The sequence below is a fragment of the Panthera pardus genome, unplaced genomic scaffold (assembly GCF_024362965.1).
Source record: "Panthera pardus isolate Hobbes unplaced genomic scaffold, ASM2436296v1 HiC_scaffold_21, whole genome shotgun sequence".
NCBI classification, from domain to species: domain Eukaryota; kingdom Metazoa; phylum Chordata; class Mammalia; order Carnivora; family Felidae; genus Panthera; species Panthera pardus.
In genome coordinates this window covers 27,060,515-27,079,194 of record NW_026526777.1, presented here as the reverse complement: position 1 = coordinate 27,079,194, position 18,680 = coordinate 27,060,515, and the positions used below count along the sequence as shown (strand labels likewise).

The 18,680-nt window shown below is 52.1% G+C and overlaps 1 protein-coding gene across 9 annotated transcripts in view; it reads left to right on the top strand.

The window, feature by feature from the left end:
- The window catches only part of ATP2B4 (ATPase plasma membrane Ca2+ transporting 4), a 97,466-nt gene that overhangs the window by 34,574 nt on the left and 44,212 nt on the right, over window positions 1-18,680 (top strand). For all 9 annotated transcript variants that reach the window (XM_019432263.2, XM_019432323.2, XM_053909028.1 and 6 more), the window contains exon 2: window positions 11,597-12,260. In XM_019432263.2, coding sequence (XP_019287808.1) covers window positions 12,068-12,260 — 193 coding nt within the window. In that variant the 5' untranslated portion in view covers window positions 11,597-12,067. The remainder of the gene's footprint in view (window positions 1-11,596; window positions 12,261-18,680) is intronic.

The following is an 18,680-nucleotide window of genomic DNA, read 5'->3' as shown; positions in this document are numbered from 1 at the left end:
GTTTTTTTTTTCCCTCCTCCTAAGGATATACCAAATCCGAAAGGAGCTGGAATACGGTGGAAAAAGAGGGCTGATAAAATTCTACAGCATCGTTTGTATTCCAACCAGCTGTTTCTGGAAGGTGACTCTCTTACTTAGATGCTATTTAGTAATTGTCAACCTATTGCTTGTTTATCAAAATTGGTACACATTTTGTGTGTGTGTGTGTGTGTGTGTGTGTGTGAGAGAGAGAGAGAGAGAGAGAGAGAGAGAGAGAGAGAGGGGAGATTACCACATGGGCTAGTTCCTTCCACTCTCTTGCCCTTCTTGAGATGCCTATGACCCACAGCCCATTTCGTTTTTCTTTTTTGTTACTTTATTTGGGGTTGGACGAGTGGAGAAGGCAGGGGGCAATAGTGCCCCATCTAGGGGCTCATCTCTGGTCACTCCCTACCTCTTCTGCCAAAAACCTTTCTTCCCCATGTGCCTGGCGCCTTGAAGACATGGGTGTCCAAGGAGGAATCAATCTGACTCCTAATCATCCTTCAGCATCTGAGCCTTCATTGCCAACTCCTTGGTGCCAGCTCGGGGCCCTCGCCACGTTGACTACAACTCTAAATCTTGTGCAGGATACCCCTTCACCCCAGAGCTCCCTGAGGGGTGAGAATTGGATGAAAGTTCTCTGTGTAAATGGGGAAACACGGGTCCCCTTCAGAGGTACCTCTAGAGGCCATTCCCTGCAGACCTGCAGCCAGGGGGACGCCGTGGGGCTGGGCTCCATTCCCGTGACTCCTGGTGGAATCTCCCGTGTCCTCGCCCTGATGACATTGGTGGCCAATGGGGGCCGATGGCGGGGGGGGCGGGGGGGGCGAGGGGGATGTGAGGAACGTTGCTGGCTGGAGCCTGCCTTTGAAAGGAAGCTAGAAGATGAAGTGGCTTTGCCTCCGCTTAATAATGTAAGTGGTACAGAGGTGGGGGACACCGAGTTTGGCCTTTGTCCTTGCGGGGCTGGGGTGCCTACACACCTGGACGAGCAGGAAGCCACACATTCCCTTCTTGAAAGGAACGGGCCATATCCCCCACTTCAGGTTTCCCTTTCCTGGCTCAAGTCCCAAGCAAGCTCTGTTTTACAGCTGCACACTCTTTTTGTTCCTGAGAAAGTCGCGGTGGCTCTTTTTGTTGTGTTTTTTTTTTTTTAAGCCATACTAGGGGGTTGGGAAAGGAAAGCTTGAAAAGTAAAATAATAAAAAACAGACCACTCTGCCGTTACAGGCACATAAATAGCTTCACTGTAGCCAGGCTGCACCCTCGTTTCGCCATAGCAACCTGGAGCGGGTGTTTATAGCAGCGTGTCACCCCGACTGGAAAGCAGCTGCTGCCCCCGCCCCCCCGCCAGCCGCACCCCAGAGCAGCGGGCAGGTGCCCCCGAGGGGGTGCGGGGGGTGGCGGGGGAAGGCAGCCTGGGGTCCAGATGGGCCAGCGGCGGGAACGCTGGGGGAGCCCAAGGCGAGGGTTGGGTGTCCTTGGTTCCCAGGCTTCCCGTCACCTGCAGGCGGCCCCCTCTGTCTCTCACCTGGGGTCAGTCATAGGAAACAGGAGCGCAGAGGGCACTTAGCTCCAGCTGGACCCAGGAGAGGCCTGGGTGTCCTCTCGAGCTGACGAGGTGGCTTGTTTCAACTTACCGAATAAACCTTGGCTCCTGTGGCAAGTTCTGGGGAGTCCTCTCGAGTCCGTTTTCTCAAGGACTGACAGGAAAGGGGTTTCCCTGGGGAAGATCACGGGTGTCTGGGAAAGGGGGTGCCCTGAGATGCACGGAAGCAGAGATCAGCACCCTGGGAGAGGGAAAGGCAGGAAGGGATGTGTGACGTGACCCTCCTGTGCCTCCCCTGTCAGCCTAGGTCAGCGAGCACCTTCCAGACCGGGCCCCTATTCGAGGCCCCCAAAGTGCATTAACCTGGGATTGTGAGAGGGGTTCCTGACGTTCCTTGCAGAGATGCCTCGTAACCTGTGCGGTGTCCTCTATGTGGGCCCCAGACCCGCAGCTGCGGCACCCTTGTTAGGGAGCGTGTTAGATATGCACATTCCCAGGCCTCCCCTCCCTCCTCCGGAATCAGAAACTCTGGCCACAGCAGCAGCAGGGCCCAGCCATAGGTTGTCATCAGCCCTCCCGGGGCTCCTGATGCCCACTTGAGTTTGAGAACCACTGCTCCAGACCGGGCTGCGAGGGCAGAGGAGAATGGCCAGTTCACTTTCTACGGCCGGGGGTTGCCGTGGTGGCCGCTGTGTGTGCAGTTTGTGGACAAGGACGGACAAAGCCGGGCGAATGGGACGACATGTTATCAGGGAGTGCCCCGGCCCTCTTTCCTGATGCACGTCATCTTCTCAGCGTGGGGTCCTTGCCTGGGACTTCCAGGAAACAGCTGGGCTGGGAGAAGGACTGGGGGGTGGAGGGCATTCTCTGTGCTCTGTCCAGGGGACGCTGTCATGGAGCGGAGGGAGGAGATGGGACGGTCTTCCAGGCACGATGTCCAGCATACTCTGACTAGGGTCACACAGGAATGTTATGGGGGACAGAGCAGCTCTGTGACACTCCCTTCTGGTGGCTGAGCTGTGGCCTTCTCAGGCCGAGGCCAGGGCCTTCCCCCCTCCCCTCTGGGGGCCCCCGCCAGAACTTGAGGCCTAGGAGCTAGCTACGAGGTCCTGCTCCAGCAGCCAAGGGAGACTGACCCTCCTCTCCCTCTCCACCAGCCTGGCATGACTCTGCTGAAATTCGTTTCTAAAAATAACCCAAGATCCAATCCAGCTGCTAAAAAGCCCCTTTGTTCCCTTGGAACCAAAATGTGGAAAAACCACGGAAAGCAGCCCCAAGAAAGGCAATGTGTGTTGTCCGAGAGAGTATACATACTGGACATTTGCGTGTGACCGGCCAAGGTCTGCGTCCTGTCCCAGTTCTGAAGAGCTGCTCCCTGCTTAGGAGTGAGAAGCAGACACCCTCGCTGCCCCATATCCTGAGCATTTCCCATGAGCAAGTGGGAGGGCCTGGGGGAGGCTGCCAGCTCCCCTTCCATTAAACAACAGGCCTTCTTCCACGCGGCACCGTCACTCCCGCCTGCAATCGGCTCTCGTCGTCCTTAGTCGACTGAAGGGAATGGTCAGCGTTGTTTCGTCCTCCACATTGTTTTGAGCTCTGGCTTGCTGCGAACACTCCCCCACAGCCCTTGGGTCACAGGAGGCCACGGAGGTGACCTGGGCCAGTATGACTCAGATTATGTGGAAGCGGGTACATTCCCCATGGCTCCGAGCCTGAGGGACTGCCCTTTTTCATCCTGATCTATTGATGCTATTTTAGGAGAATACCGGAGGGGTGACATTGCCCTCTCAGGCACAGTCTGCTTTAGTGTCCCGACCCAGGCCACGAAGCCTCCTGTCTCCATCTTGATGGTTCCTGGAGTCTCTGACGTGAGCTGACTCTCAACAAGCCAGATGATTAGGAACGGGCTACCAACCGTGGGTCAATTCTTGGTATCGCTGTGTAGAGGAAGTTTGTGCTGTCGATGGGCCCTACCTTTTCCTGTGCCCTGAAGGCATCAGGCCCGAACCGATAAGTTTGGTCACCGTTGCCTTAGTGTCTCTTAGACAGTATAGCCCCTCGAGGACTGCACGGTCTCAGGATCACCATGTGTTTTGGTTTTATTTGTTAGGGCGTCAGGTGCAGAGTATGATTTTATCACTGGTCCATGAGGGGCCCTTTGTGTGTTCACCGTTACCCCATATTCCACCTCTATCCCTGTCCTCACCCATTTCAATGGACTAATATGTATCTTTTGTTTAAATATGTCCCTTAAAGGGGCGCCTGGGTGGCTCAGTCAGTTAAGCATCTGACTTTGGCTCAGGTCATGATCTCACGTGAGATATAAGCCCTAAATCAGGTGAGCTCGAGCCCCGCTTTGGGCTCTGCATTGACAGTGCGGAAGCTGCAGGGGATTCTCTCTCTCCCTCTCTCTGCCCCTCCCTCACTCGTGCTCTCTCCCTCTCTCTCTCTCAAAAAGAGACTTAATAAAAAAAGACTTTGCAAACTCTTCATCAAAAAATAAATATGTCCCTTAAAATATAGAGCATTGCTTTAGATGATGTGTTTTCAATTTGTGTAAAAACTATTAAAGCATTTTCCCCACCCCCCCAACACTGTTTCTAAGATTACAAGTGTCCTTGCGTGTATATCTGATCTGTGCCTCACTGTTGGATTATATCCCCTGTTGTCTAGCACACGTATTTTGCCTGTCCATCATTGGGACAGGGAATCCCAGGTTGCCTACCACTTCCTGTCACCACCAGTAATGTCCCTGTGAACATCTTCACTCATGCCGCCTCCTGAACCTATATGATTATTTCTTTGGGAGATGCACCCAGTAGTACATGACTAGGCCCAGGGTATACATAGACTCAGTTGGTTTGTTTGTTTTTTTAATGAAGTCCCGAGTTTCATTTATTTATTTTTTAAGGTTATTTACTTATTTTGAGGGAGCACACATGCGCGCACACACGAGAGAGAAAGAGAGAGAGAGAGAGAGAGTGAGCAGGGGAGGGGCAGAAAGAGAGGAAGAGAGAGAGAGAGAGTCCCAAGCAGGCTCTGCACTGTCAGCGTGTAGCCCCACACGGAGCCCAAACTCACAAACCATGAGATCCTGACCTGAGCTGAAATCAAGGGTCAGATACTTAACCAACTGAGACACCCAGGCACGCTGCATAGACTTAGCTTTGACTTAGAAGTACCAGGCGACCGTGGAAAAGAAGGAAGAATTCTGGATTCCTGAGGCTTAGGGGTCAAAGGTGACGTATTTTCTCCAGAAAGATCCTTTGATGCTAGCACTGCGTTTCTGCTACTGAATTGAAGACTCCTCAGCGTGGCCAACTTGGGGAGGAAAAGGGCGGGCACGAGAGCCTCATGTGTCCCTGCTTCCTCACCGGGAAGTGATGCTGTCTCTTCAGGAAGGGCGTAGCCTCTAGAACCCTGGTCCTAGTAGCTGGCTGAGAATTAGCATCAGGTTCCAGGACCTCGACCAGGACCACGGGTCACATTGTGCCATCCTGTGGTCAGTGCGGAGGCCTGGTTTTGGTTCCCCAGCCCTCACTTGGCTTCCTGGCATGGGCACGGCTGTTGGGTGACAGTGACAGGTGGTGATCCCCACCACCTGAACTTTAGCCAATGTACTTTCTTCCCACATGCCTCCAAAGGGCCTCAGTAGACGGAAGGAGGGTGTGTGCCCAGGTCTGCTTCTGCAAGCCAGGAGGCACTGGAGAAGCAATAGGGCAGGGCAGGCATGGCGGGGGTGGGGAGGAATAGCCTGGCACCATGATGGGCATGGCTGCCAGACCCAAGAGGCAAGAACTGGCAAGAGTGAGCTAGGATCTGGGTCATGGAAATAAGGGACCTGTAATGAGGAGGGAGCAGAGAGACCTCTGTGTGGGGTTTAGACCTTCAGAGAGAAGGGCCAGCCAGGGATGTTTCACACCAGCCAGGCAGCCTGCCATGTTCAAGCGCTTGCCAGCTTCCTTGACAGGGCATGGCCCTCTTAGAAGCATGGGAAATGCCTGAGAGAAGAAGTCAAACCTCAGAAACTGTGGGTGATGGCAAAGGAAGTGCCCCTGCCGGAGACAGCAGAGAAGAGAATGTCGAGCAGGACCTCTCGGTCTCATCACTACTGAGGAGGTGTTCCCCTGACCTGTTTCGGAGCCTTTAGGGCTCGTGGGCAAGGGACAGAAAGGTTCACGTGGACCTTCTCATCAGGCTTTAGGAAGTAAAGCCACGGTTGGTTTTTTGGGGTTTTTTTTTTGTTTGTTTTTTCCATTTTGTAACAGCAATGTCCTTGTACTTGAGACAAGGTGGCTTGAATTCAACTAGAGCACAAACCCTAGCTCTCTGAATCTTGATTTCCCTGCTATAAAATGCTGGTGCCCTCCCCGTGGGACAGTTGGTGAGGATTCAGTGAGACAATATACGTAGCGATGACCAGCCGGTCCGTATCAGCCGCCACCTAGGCACTAAATATCGTACGTGTGTGATGTCTCTCTCATTTCCCCACGAAGTGCCTCCTAAGGTACCCGGCAAACCTTCTTTCCCTCCCTTCCAACCCCTCTCCCTCACTCCATCCCTCCCCTTGCAGATAGGGTGAAAAATAGAGCCTCACTTGGGAGAGGGAGCCTCCGGATCAGAGAGAAGGGCACAGGTTTGGGGAGAAGAGGCGACTGGAGCAGGTTTCGTATCTCAGTTTGGTGCTTCCTGAGGAGGACCGGCCTGTCCCTCCACCCCCCTCGAAGTCTTCCCTCTTTCACGCCTTATGTCCTGCGTGGCAGTGACGCTGACACTCCAACCACAGCATCTCTGAGTGCTCCCGACTCGCTCCCGAGCAGAGGCTCTCAGCCTGGTGAAGAGGTCAACCCAGGGTAGAGCAGGGAACCAGAGGCGGCTCTACGAGGCAGCCCTCGCTTGCAGCCTGGAGGCCAGAGCTGAGCGTAGCCCTTATTATTCTAGGCAGGTCCGGCTGCAGTGCTGAGCCAGCCTGGTTCCCTGGGCCCTGGCCCCTCCTGTTCCCTTTCTCCTGTTTCCATTCATACTTCATTTCCCATGCATCGTGCCAGATTCAATAGGAGCTTCTGGCAGGAAAGAGTCAGGGTGTGGGCTCACTTTCAGGTCCTCAAAAGACCCTACTCTATCCCTACACGGGAGCTGCCCTTTCTCCTCGTAGCCTGGGGATGTATCGCTTCTTTAGCGCCCGGGAAGGTTTCCAAGAGTAAGGGATTCCGTGGACAAAATTGGAGGAAACAGAATGTCTGACTATTGTTTATGGTTTGGTGGCTTAGGGCATGAGGTCCTTGTCTCTGGCAGCTGCCTGTTTCAGAACTTCCTAGCAAGTCTCGCTGCAGACTGAGTTATCTGGAAGCGTGGGGTGGTTTGTTTGTTTCTCAGGTATGTACAGGAGCAGGAAAAGGTCTGTTTCAGCCCCTGTGATGTGATGTAGTTGTGATGCGATGTGGTTGATTGTGAAGGAGAAAGAGCTGGTGAAGAGTCAACCTTTCCTCTAAGTGGAAACGGTTGTTTTCTCCACTCCAGAGATTCCTGCATTTCTGATGTGTGTCAGAAAATAAGGAAGTCCAGGGGTGCCCGGGAGGCTCAGTCAGTTGAGCAATTGACTTGATTATGGCTCCGGTCAGGATCCCAGGGTCGTGGGATCAAGCCCCAAGTCTGGCTCCGCACTCAGCATGGAGCCTGCTTGAGATTGTCCCTCTCCCTCTCTCTCTGCTCCTCCCCTGTTCATGCATGCTCCCTCTCTCTCTGTAAAATAAAAAATGAAAAGGGGTGCCTGGGTGGCTCAGTCAGTTGAGCGATTGACTCTTGATTTCAGCTCAGGTCATGATCTCACGGGTCTTGAGCTCGAGCCCCACGTAAGGCTCTGCACTGCCAGTGCAGAGCCTGCTTCGGATTCTCTCTCTCTCTCTCTCTCTCTCTCTCTCTCTACGCCCCTCCGCCGCTTGCTCTCCCTCTCTCTCTCTCTCAAAATAAATAAATAAACTTTAAAAAGGGGGCACCTGGGTGGCTCAGTCGGTTAAGCATCTGACTTTGGCTCAGGTCATGATCTCGTGTTCCGTGAGTTCGAGCCCCACGTCGGGCTTTGTGCTGACAGCTCGGAGCCTGGAGCCTGCTTCAGATTCTGTGTCTCCCTCTCTCTCTTGCCCCTCCCCTGTTTGCGCTCTGTCTCTCTCTCTCTCAAAAATAAGTAAATATTAAAAATTTTTAAATAAGTAAATGAAATTAAATATAAAAAAGAAGAAGAAGGAGGAGGAGGACGAGGAGGAGGAGAAGGAGGAAGAAAATGAGGAGGTCCAGACTCGAGGGAGGGAGTAAGGTATAACAAAAGGAGCACCAGATGGTCAAGGGTGCTGACTTGCCAAAGACTAAATCACTTTTTTTCTCATTGGACCTCAGTGGCTTCATCTGTAAAGGGGGGGGGGGGGGGTCAAAGCTGTTGTACGTAGAGTTGATCAAAGACAAAGTTTTCACCGTCATTACCAATTGTACAATGGATGTTACAAGACTTTGGGCCGAAGAACATTGAAATGGTTCAATGATCATGTACAATAATAGGATTTCTTGCCCCTGTAGGAAGTGATGGTAGTGTTTGCTTTTCCGTCCTATCGTCCTTTAAGTTGGCAAAATGCTAGAAACTGGGAGTGAGCACATACCTTACCCAGAATGCCCCAGGCTGCGTGACTAATCCTGACCTGACAAGAGGTGGTACCTCCCAGGCGTCTGAGCATTGCGTCTGAGACTGAGGCTGTGGCCGAGGGGGGTGTGAGAGCACTTACAGATTATTCTTTGCCAGTTGCCTAATAAGGGTAGGGGCTAGGCAGACTCAGCAGCTGTGGAACGCTCACATTCTGAGAGCTCAGAGAGGCGTATGGGTGCCTGCTAGGCCTCCGAATTCCGGAAGAACGTCCTTAGGGATCCCACTTTAAGCTGGGGGCCCCAGCTGCCAACTGCCCCCTTGACTCCGTGTCAACGGCTTAGTGCGTGACCTCCTCTGTAAGCGTCTCTAGAGCAACCCGAAGCAGACAGACCTCATTCTCTGCCACATGGCCCCACGTGCTCTAATCTCAAGTGACCTTTTCTCACTGGTCGCCTCCGTGAGTGAAAAATTTCTCCCCTTTCATACCTTGAGGAGAGGTTCAAAGTAAGGAACTCTGACTCAGACGGTCCCTTCTTCTTTTCTAGAAATCGAAGGCTGCATAGCCTAGTGGTGTTGCCAGTGGTTATAACGTAGCTAATGGCTATTGCTAATGGAGCTGCCTTGGAATTTTCCATTCTTTCTGAGGGCTGGGCATTCCCTTTGGCAAGGAGAGATGGAGGGGGACGTGGAGCTTATTGTCCTTCTGCTTAAAGGGCTAGATACCAAAAGTTCATTAAGATCAAATTAAGCCTTCTCCCATCACTTGAGAGTGGACATACTGGACACTGGTCATCTTTCATCTAAGATTTCCAAGCACTAGGGGCTCAGCCAGTTAAGTATCCGACTTCGGCTCAGGTCATGATCTTGCGGTCCGTGAGTTCGAGCCCCGTGTTGGGCTCTGTGCCGACAGCTCAGAGCCTGGAGCCTGCTTCGTTTTCTGTGTCTCCCTCTCTCTCTCTCTGCCCCTCCCCTGCTCTCACTCTGTCTCTCTCTCTCTCTCTCTCTCAAAAATAAACATTAGAAAAAAAAAAAAAAAGGTTTCCAGCACTATTTCTATCTCTTATTCTAGTCCTTTGTCACTTTCTTGAGATGGTGTGAAGAGGTAGGGCTGATTTTTTTCCCCCAGGTGAAGGTGGGAGGAACTGAGCCCTAAGAAGGCCAAGTGACATGCCCAAGGGTGCCTGGGAAGATGGTAAATTGGTTCTGAATCTGCTACCAGTTATTCAACAACAACAACCACGACAACAAAATGAGCTGAATGCCCATGTGTTCAGGCGCCCTTATGGCACTGGGGATAAAGCCGTGAACGCGACAAGTGCAAAGCTTAGCCTTCATGGGACAGACACTATAGTGGGTGGAGATAGAAAAAGTAAAGTCTGATTTCCAGTTTAGCACTCTGTCAGCACTGTTGTCAACATCCTCTTGAAAGGTTAAGGAGCTCTACTTAAGGGTCAAGATGGGCTCCTTACTGCTGTAGCCCTTCCCACTGCTTCCAGGCTTCGACGAGAAGCTGAACTGGAGGGAAATTCTGTCGTACGTACCGCCTATCATTGGGCCAGTCTGAATGAAGGGAGTTTGACACGCCGCCTCAGGTTCTCTCCAGACCTCTGTTCCCCAGGCTACTCTGATGACATCTAAAAAAGAAAAAAAGGAGGGGGCGCCTGGGGGGCTCAGTCGGTTAAGCGTCCAACTCTTGGTTTCGGCTCAGGTCATGATCTCACGGTTTCGGGAGTTCGAGCCTCGCATCGGGATCTGTGCTGACAGCATGGAGCCTGCTGGGGATTCTCTCTCTCCCTCCCTCTCTCTGCCCCTCCCTCCTCTCTCTCTCTCTCTCCCTCTCTCTCAGATAAATAAATAAACTTTAAAAAAATTCTTTAAAAGAGAAAAAGCAAAAGGCAGTGTGATGTTTGAAAAACAATAGCAACAATAAAGCAAAGCCATGCTTGCTTAGCCCTCTGTAGGTCAGAGTAGTTCTAAAAATCTCTGATAAAAGGAGGAGACAGAGTGAACACTGGGGGAGGGAGGAGTACCCAACTCCATCCCAGGGGACCCGCCGGGAACAGGATTGGTAGGAAACTTTGGCCACACATGATTTGGGGAAAAGTAACCGGTAAAAGAGCCCAGCCCTTTTCTGATGGTTCTTGTGCCTCTTTGCTCGCCTTCTACAAGTGAGGATGTCATCTATGTATTAGAGGGGGGCTGTCCCGAGATCCTTGCCACTCCCTGGTTACTGAACTCCAGTCACTGGGGACTGTTTAACCAGGGCTGGGCCCCCATGTTCTGGTGCCGTGTTCAGAAAGAGCCGCTTCACATTTAAACGGCTGCTGTGTGACGATGGGTCCCCCACGACACGCAGGAGCTGCTCTCTAAAGCTAAGAACAGGGCCGGGGTGGGGGGCAGGGGGAGCCTGGCCACCTTCAGCCCTTTAGATCCTCACCTGCACGTAGCTCCGCCCTTCCTCCCACTCAGAGGGGGCGCACATGCCTTTCTGAGGGGAGAAATGCTGACCTGAGACCCTCCGATGCTGACTCACACGCGTGCTAACCCTGCTTTCCTGCTGACCTTGCCATGGCCCTGGGCTCTATCTGAACTGATAGCTGCCTTATCCCCGCCACCCCAAGTAACGCTGAAACCATACGCTGCAAACCTCCTTCTCCGAGGTCCTTCTGTCCCGTTTACGTAGAAAGGCTGCACCCTGGATTGCCAACTGCCAGAGCATTTTACTCTCCCCTTTTGGAGACGGCGAAAGCTTTTTGGAGGGATGGGGCTTATTAGCTCCAAGACCTGAATGCAGTCCCCAACCTGCTCACAGCTGCAGTGGGCTAGAGGCTGAGTATTCGGAGGGGCCCCGGAGCATCTGGGCATCTTCTATCAGGTTGCCCTCCTGGTTTGTCAATGTGGGTGTTGGGTACAGGGCGCAGGGTTCAGGGGCGCGGGGGGCAGACTGGCAGGCCACCCTCCAGGCCACTCTGATCTGGACTCCTCTTCTGACCTCTTCTCCCCAGTTAGAGTTAAGATCAGACTAAAGGAGTTCATAGTGGGGCCCTCATGTGGATAGACGTGGAGAGCGTGAGAGCCATTAGGGGTTACAAACCTTTTATTTCCAAGTTCCTGAAGTCGCCAGATTGTCACTTGGCTTGAGAATGGTGTGATGTGAAGACTGGGGTATATCGGAAATTACTCCTCTCCATGGGGGTGTACAGGCTGCTGGGGCCTCCTAGGGAGAGGCGGGCCCCTCCTGAGTCCGAGCCCTCAGCTCAGGCCTCGGCGATCGGTTCAGCTCAGGCACCCGCTGTCATCTAAGCCCTAAAATGAGTACCTCTTGCCTCGCAGGTGCCGGATCCTCATGGCTGCTCTAATTGTTTTTGTCTGTCTTCGAATCTTTATTCCAGAGATCCAGTTGTCAGCGGTATCCAGGGAGCCCTCCTCTTCCTCCTCCTCCTCCTCCTGCCGCCTCTCTACCACCGCAGTTGCCGGTTGTTGCTAAGGTAGCCTCCATGGTAACATGCACATCCTGTTTACACCTCCATCTGGGCAAGCTGGTCTAAGCTAGGAACCTACCTACCCTGGACAACGGCTTCCATTACCACCTGGGGACACCAATCGTCGTGACACGTGGTCCGGCTTCCACTCGGCTCCCCCATCCCCTTCCTCCCCTCGCTGCCGAGCTTCATACACAAAAAAGGATCTGGGCTAGAGGCTGCTACCCTGAAGCTCACTGCACAGGATATAGCCCAACTATTTCCTACCCAGGCTCCCAGAGAAGCAAGAAGTAAGAAGTGAGGCAGAAGGGCAGGAGTTCCTGACCAGTTGAAGGGAAGCCACATTTTCTCTGGTTGAGGGGCTTGGTAACAGCAGGCAGAATGACGAACCCAACAGAACGTACCTTGCCGGCCAACTCGATGGTTGAGAGCCACGAGCGGGAGTTTGGCTGCACAGTAATGGACCTGCGGAAGCTCATGGAGCTACGTTCGACCGACGCAATCAACCAGATCAACGTCCACTACGGGGGTGTAACGAATCTCTGCAGTAGACTGAAAACCAACCCCGTGGAAGGTAAAAACCACACCAGGGGTGGGGAATCAGAGGAAGGTAGCTAGTGTTCAAAACTATGGTTTCCCGGCTTCTCGAGAGGGCAGTAAGAGACCTCACTGGTGTATCTGGGTCGTTTGAGAAAAACATGGCCTCTGAAAGGAGGTGAGACCACGGAGAGCCATCTCTTTCCCAGCGACGGTGTTCGCTGACGGTCGGACTTTCTTCCTTTTTCTGTGTCAGTGTACAGCAAGGAGAGGATTTGGCTCTGCTTTACAAGTGTTTGTGTTAGAGACGCTTTTATCAGTAAGTGATCAAGTCTCTTATTCAATATCGGTCTTTGATTACAGAAGAACTTAACTACAGTTCTGCCCCACACCGATCTCACAGTGTAACTGGGGAGAACGGGCACAAAAAAAGTGACCCAGTGCATCCGCCCAACGTGGCATCTCTCTATCGTGTACAGTTAGAAATAGGGGGGGCAAATCACAGGGGAGTACCTACCGTACCTTTGGATTATTCACTTTGCTTCGTGTCAGGGAATTATTGATGACTTTTTTCAACCCTGCCTGGCACACTTTAATATAGTTCTTCTTAATGTGCTTTTAAAAGAGAACGGAAAACCTGGCTTCGTGCTTGCCTGGCTCACTTCAGTTGCCCAATAAGCCATGGTAATATAAAATTTTGCCTCATCAGAATGGAGACAGAATCAAAGGAACCTTCCTTTCTCACTTATGCAGGGTTATAGCATCTGTGTTACGGGGTCTTACTTGGCCCCATCAGTGAGGCAGGACATGGCTGAGTAGCATTAGGTAAATCAAAAATCTTGTCCTTCAGAGCGCCTGGGTGGCTCAGTCGGTTGAGCATCCGACTGGTTGAGCATCCGACTTTGGCCCAGGTCGTGATCTCGCGGTTCCTGAGTTTGAGCCCCGTGTCGGGCTCTGTGCTAACAGCTTGGAGCCTGGAGCCTGCTTCGGATTCTGTGTCTCCCTCCCTCTCTGCCCCTCCCCCACTCGCAGTCTGTCTCTGTCTCTGTCTCCCTCTCTCTCAAAAATAAAAATAAATATTAAAAAAATATTAAGAAAAAAAAAAAGATCTTGTCCTTCAGATGCCTTTAGCCTCTTGAAATAGACTATTTCTAGCCTTCCTTGGAACCTACATCATATTTTTTGCCAAGTCTAAGAAGTTTTGACCCCCAGCCAGTGCTGTAAGTTTGGACTTGGACTTGGACAAGAGTCCAAGTCTCTCTTCCAGACTCTTTAGGATTGAGAGAGAGCAAGAGCGAACGAGCAAGAGATTTTTATCTAGATATCTGTACATTAACATGTCTTGTTTTCTTCGCAATCTGAGGGAGCTTCCTTCCGTGTTCTCTTGACTGCTAGAATCCAGTTTCCTACCTCGCATGAGTTCAGACACTAGCTCCCCCATTTACTGAGTATCATTGAACAGTTTACTTAACCGCCCTGAGTCTCTTCCTTCTTTGAAAATGATGTTAATACCTAGCCCATTCAGTTATCGGGATTAAAATATTGGGATTCCACGTACATATCATGTGCATCCAGCGCTCAAGCTTATGATGGGTATTCAATTAATGAGCTGTCTCAGATTAAAATGGAGCCCACATGTCTGAAGGTATCTGCCAGAGTATGAGCGCCCGTGGAGTGCGATGTATTATTTCCTCTGGAGAGGTTCCTGCTTGTATGACTGCAACCAATGGCCATTGCGTCCTTTCACCTCTGGATGTCAAAGAGATCTGGTTCACATGGCAGGGCTTGGTCGCTCTCCCACGGCTCAGCCTTTGCCCTCTGTCTAGAATCTAACGACTGCCCTTTGGGCACTGCTTCTTGTCAGCTAGATTTCTTTATTCTGCCACTTTTGTAGTAGTGTTGACCTTAAACAGAGGCTATTCGCATTCTATTTTCACTGAGCAATGCAGGCGTTTAGAGACACCCATCAGAATGCAGGCAGGATCTTCCTTTTTCCCCTTCCTATACCACTCTTGATGGCTTTGGCCAGTCGTTTCTCTCACAAAGCAAAGCTCAGGAGTCCAAATCAGTTGGAACCTGGGACGCTCCTGATAGAAGGATCCAGACTCTCCTCCCAGTTTTCCTAATCCATTTCTCATAGCTGCTACTGTCTCCTCCCTGATTCCCAGACAGCTTCGATTCCCAAAGGCCATCATATATGCCGCTTTAATCTCACCATCAGACAGCAAATGTTGTTGATGTAACTAATGCCCTTAGATTCCTCCCCACTCCTAGTTTCCGACCTGTGGTGGAAAGCCATGGCTTCTGATGGCAGGTGCCTCTGTTGCTACGGGCCCCGGCCATGCCCCAACGCCAGTCCCCCTACCAGTGGGGCGGCTGTCTGCCGCCATTCTCCTGCTTCCTTAGATCACAAGTCTGTATCCTGATTTGTTTCCGTGTAAGACTTAATCATAGGGCCGGTCCTGGAGCTGTGGAGGCAGGGAGTCCGAAAACAACTTTTCCATGAGTAATGTTTATTCCCCCGTGCCAACAATGACCTCCTCGCGTGTGCGAGGAATACGAGCATAGAAAAGGAGGCACAGAGGAGCTGTGACACAGAAGTCTCTCCCCAGACAAAGGCGATGCTGAGCTGTTTTGTGCAGCAGGGCCGAGAAAAGAGCTTCACTCTCCAGGTGCCTCAAAGAGCTGATGCTGTAAAAAGCCAGCCTGGTCACAAGAGACCGCACTGAGGTGCCTGACAACCTACTGTAGTCCTGTCCCCTGTGGGAGGCCCCTGCAGACTAAGAAAAAAGAGGGGTGCCAGGGTGGCTCAGTCGGTTAAGCATCCAACTTCGGCTCAGGTCGTGATCTCACGGTTCGTGGGTTCAAGCCCCGCATCGGGCTCTGTGCTGACAGCTCAGAGCCTGGAGGCTGCTTCGGATTCTGTGTCTCCCTCTCTGCCCCTCCCCCACTTGCCCTCAGCGTCTTTCTCTCTCTCTCTCAAAAATCAATGAACATTAAAAAAAAAAAAAGAATAAAGAAATTCACCCGGTACTTGAATTCTGGTAGTTGGTAACCTGGTGAAGTAAGGCTGGGGAAATTGGTTCCTAGAGTATGACCCTTCCTTTTTATTATCTGTTGGGTTGATAGCATCACCTATATAGATCTGACAGATTTTTTTTTTTTTAAACCATAGCTTTAAGGGGCCTTATGGAACTGGGAGTTTATAATATTTATGACACGAGCATGGTTTTATTATACTGGATTTACACAATTCTAGAGGCAGGTGGGATTTAATTTTATTCATCCCTCTCCCCTCCTTCCAGGTCCAAAGGCTTAAATGCCTCCCCTAAGTTCTTACGACTGGGTAGAACAGAATAGACTATTCTTAGGCTAGAGCAGGAACACAGAGAGTCTCAGAAGCACAGGTAATTCAAAACTTTGCTCTGTATTTCAATGCCTGATAGAATGTCTAATTGTGACCCAGTGCTAACATTAAACCGTGGCTTCTGCCCCGTCAGTGGGCGTGGCTAGTTGGGAGCATGGACCGCTGTACCTCTGATTGCCTGGGGAAGCTGAGGCCTGGCGGTGCTCGACGGCAGCTGCTAGCACTCGCGGAGTGTTCCTGACAGAAAATGGCGGCATCTTCGCCCTGCATAGTTACTGGACAGCCACTAAGTTTGGGAAGCTGAGATTCTTTGTGGAGTAAAAAGCGAGAGGGGAAAGAATCTGTTTTAAGACAGTCCCGCCTGAATTACCATCCTGGTTCATTAACGGCAACGTTTAGGGTAATATTTCCTGCCATGTTAAGATCTCTGGGGTTTAACTGTGTTCCTGTCCCCAAGCCTTCTGAGGTCAGTGGCGTGTCCCACCAAGCATCGTCCATTTTCCACGAGCTGGGACACGCTAGGATGGGCTCTTCCTCCATGTGCAGACTGAAATTTCCAGTAGCATTTTCTTTGTTTGCTTTTTTTATTTGAGAGGGAGAGCGAGTTGGAGAGAGGGGCAGAGAGAGAGAGAGAGAGAGAGAGAGAATCTTAAGCAGACTCCGCAGTCAACACAGAGCCCCATGCGGGGCTTGATCTCATGACCCTGGGGTCATGACCTGAGCCGAAATCAAAAGTCGGACACTCAACCGACTGAGCCACCCAGGCGCCCTTCCGGTAGCATTTTCAATCTGGAAAAAAGCTGAGGACATGATAAATAATACATGCTTACCCACAACTCTACTATATTACTATTAATGCTTCTAACACTAGTATTATTTACATCGTAAGAGATGCAAGAAATCGAAGTGGATGAAGTCATATAAAAAGTTCTGGTGCTTCTCCCACGCTCCAGCAGATGGTTGCGTGCCCCCTACTTAGAGGCCGCTGCTTTAGAGAATGTTAGCGTAGGGCTGGGGAGGGGTTCAGAACCAGGGGAGTGGATATGAGATACAACGGACGTAAGAGGAAGACGGTAACTGGCCTCTTTGATACCTTCCTCCCTGTCTTTAGGGCGGATCGCGTGTTTTCGGAGTACCTGCTTCTAGGGCACCTGAGTGGCCCAATCGGCTAATTGGCCGACTCTTGGTGTCAGCTCAAGTCACGGTCTCACGGTTTGCGAGTTCGAGCCCCGTGTTGGGCTCTGCACTGACAGTGCAGGGCCTGCTGGGGATTCTCTCTCTCCCTCTCTCTCTGCCCCCTCCCTGCTCTCTCTGACTCCCCCCTCAAAATAAACTAAAAAAAAAAAAAAAAAAAGACCACCTGTTCTTAGGAGCTCATCAATTCCAGAAGAGAAGCATAGCCGAGCCACCTCTCTTTCCTCTGGCCCTCTGCCCCACAGCCATCACCTTCAACTCTTGTCCAGACACTCAACCGACTGGCTACCAAAGAGGCCAGATAAGTGATCCTGAAAGCAATGCACGTGGGCACGGCTGCAGAGGCTGACAGTCTGGCCCTCTCTGCCCATCGTGCTTCGGGGACATCTATTAGCGCTACTTTAAGATGTGAGAGAGGGGGCGCCTGGGTGGCTCAGTCGGTTAAGCGTCCGACTTCAGCTCAGGTCACTATCTCGCGGTCCGTGAGTTCGAGCCCCGCGTCGGGCTCTGGGCTGATGGCTCAGAGCCTGGAGCCTGCTTCCGATTCTGTGTCTCCCTCTCTCTCTGCCCCTCCCCCGTTCATGCTCTGTCTCTCTCTGTCTCAAAAATAAATAAACATTAAAAAAAAAAAATTTAATAAAAAAAAAAAAGATGTGAGAGAGACTCAAGCCGGAAGAACATCTTGGAGGGAAGGGAAGAGAAGGTGGGCAGGCCAGCGCAAACAGCCAGAAAGCAGCTATGCTGTGATGTGAGAAGCTGAGGCAAGTCTAGTAACTTCTTCAAAGAAATACTGAGTACTTTACGGAGGGGAGGGAAAGGTTTCCACCAAACCCCAGGGGAAGCAGTCTCAACAGCTGGAATGAGGAAAATAGGTGATTGAGAAAGAGAGTGAAAGCGCCCTCCCTCGGAGCCTCCCCCCCTCCTCCACCCCCTGCAGGGGATTCCATGTTGCATCCTGGGAGTCCCCTGTATGATTTGTGCGCCCAGGGCTGAGTGAGGCCAACAGTGCGTGACAGCTTTGGACCTTCCCTCCCCAGCCCAACCCCAGGCTCTGTGAATTCTTTTCTGTTCAGCGCCTCCTTGCCCAGAGCTGGGCTTCTGGGATGGCTGGCATAATGCTGCCAGGCAGGGGACAGGGCAGTCTTGATGGGGAGAGGGGATGAGTCTTCCTGAGCCCGAGAACCACCCCCTCCCCCCACTGCTTTGCCCCCCCTTCCAGGCCGGGAACCCTTTGTGCCGCATTCCTTTCGCAGCTCAGCAGAAAAGCTTGCAAGTTCTGTTTCGTTCTGGACCTTCTTGTTGCCTTGCATGGAACATCAGCTAGGGGCGGGGGGAGAGAGATAGCACTCCCTCCTGGGCCGAGCCAGATGTCGCATCCACCCTTGGAAGTAGGGCTTTCACTCTTTTTATTTAGCTCTGATGTGCGAGCACCGGGGAGCGTGACACTGGAGGGAAGCACACGCGTGCGGTGTGGGAGCAGGTGGCCGAGCAGAGGGCTGCGGAGGGCAGACCAGGGAGCTTTCTTGCTCTGCGCCAGCTTTGGGGTGTTCAGAAAAGGCGTGGAGAGGAGGGCCAGACGCTGCTGACGCTGCCAGGCTGTGTGCACTGACCATCAGGAAGGGGCCATTCTTCCCCAAGTCCGGCATCCTCTTGCGGTGACCCTGAGGCGATGGCTTTATCTCTAGGGGCTGGAAGTCCAGCAGCCAGAGAGCACATCTCCGAGCTGTGGATGTGCTAAGCTGGAGATGCTGAGGTCGTGGCATTTGCCGAAAGCCTGCGGTCCCTGTGCTGATGTCAAGCTCCCCCTCCCCTCAGCCCCCCCAACGCAAGGTTTTTAAGGTAGGGCTTGAAAGGTATTCTGCTGCCTGTTCTCCTGTACCAAAGAGGGCTGCCTTC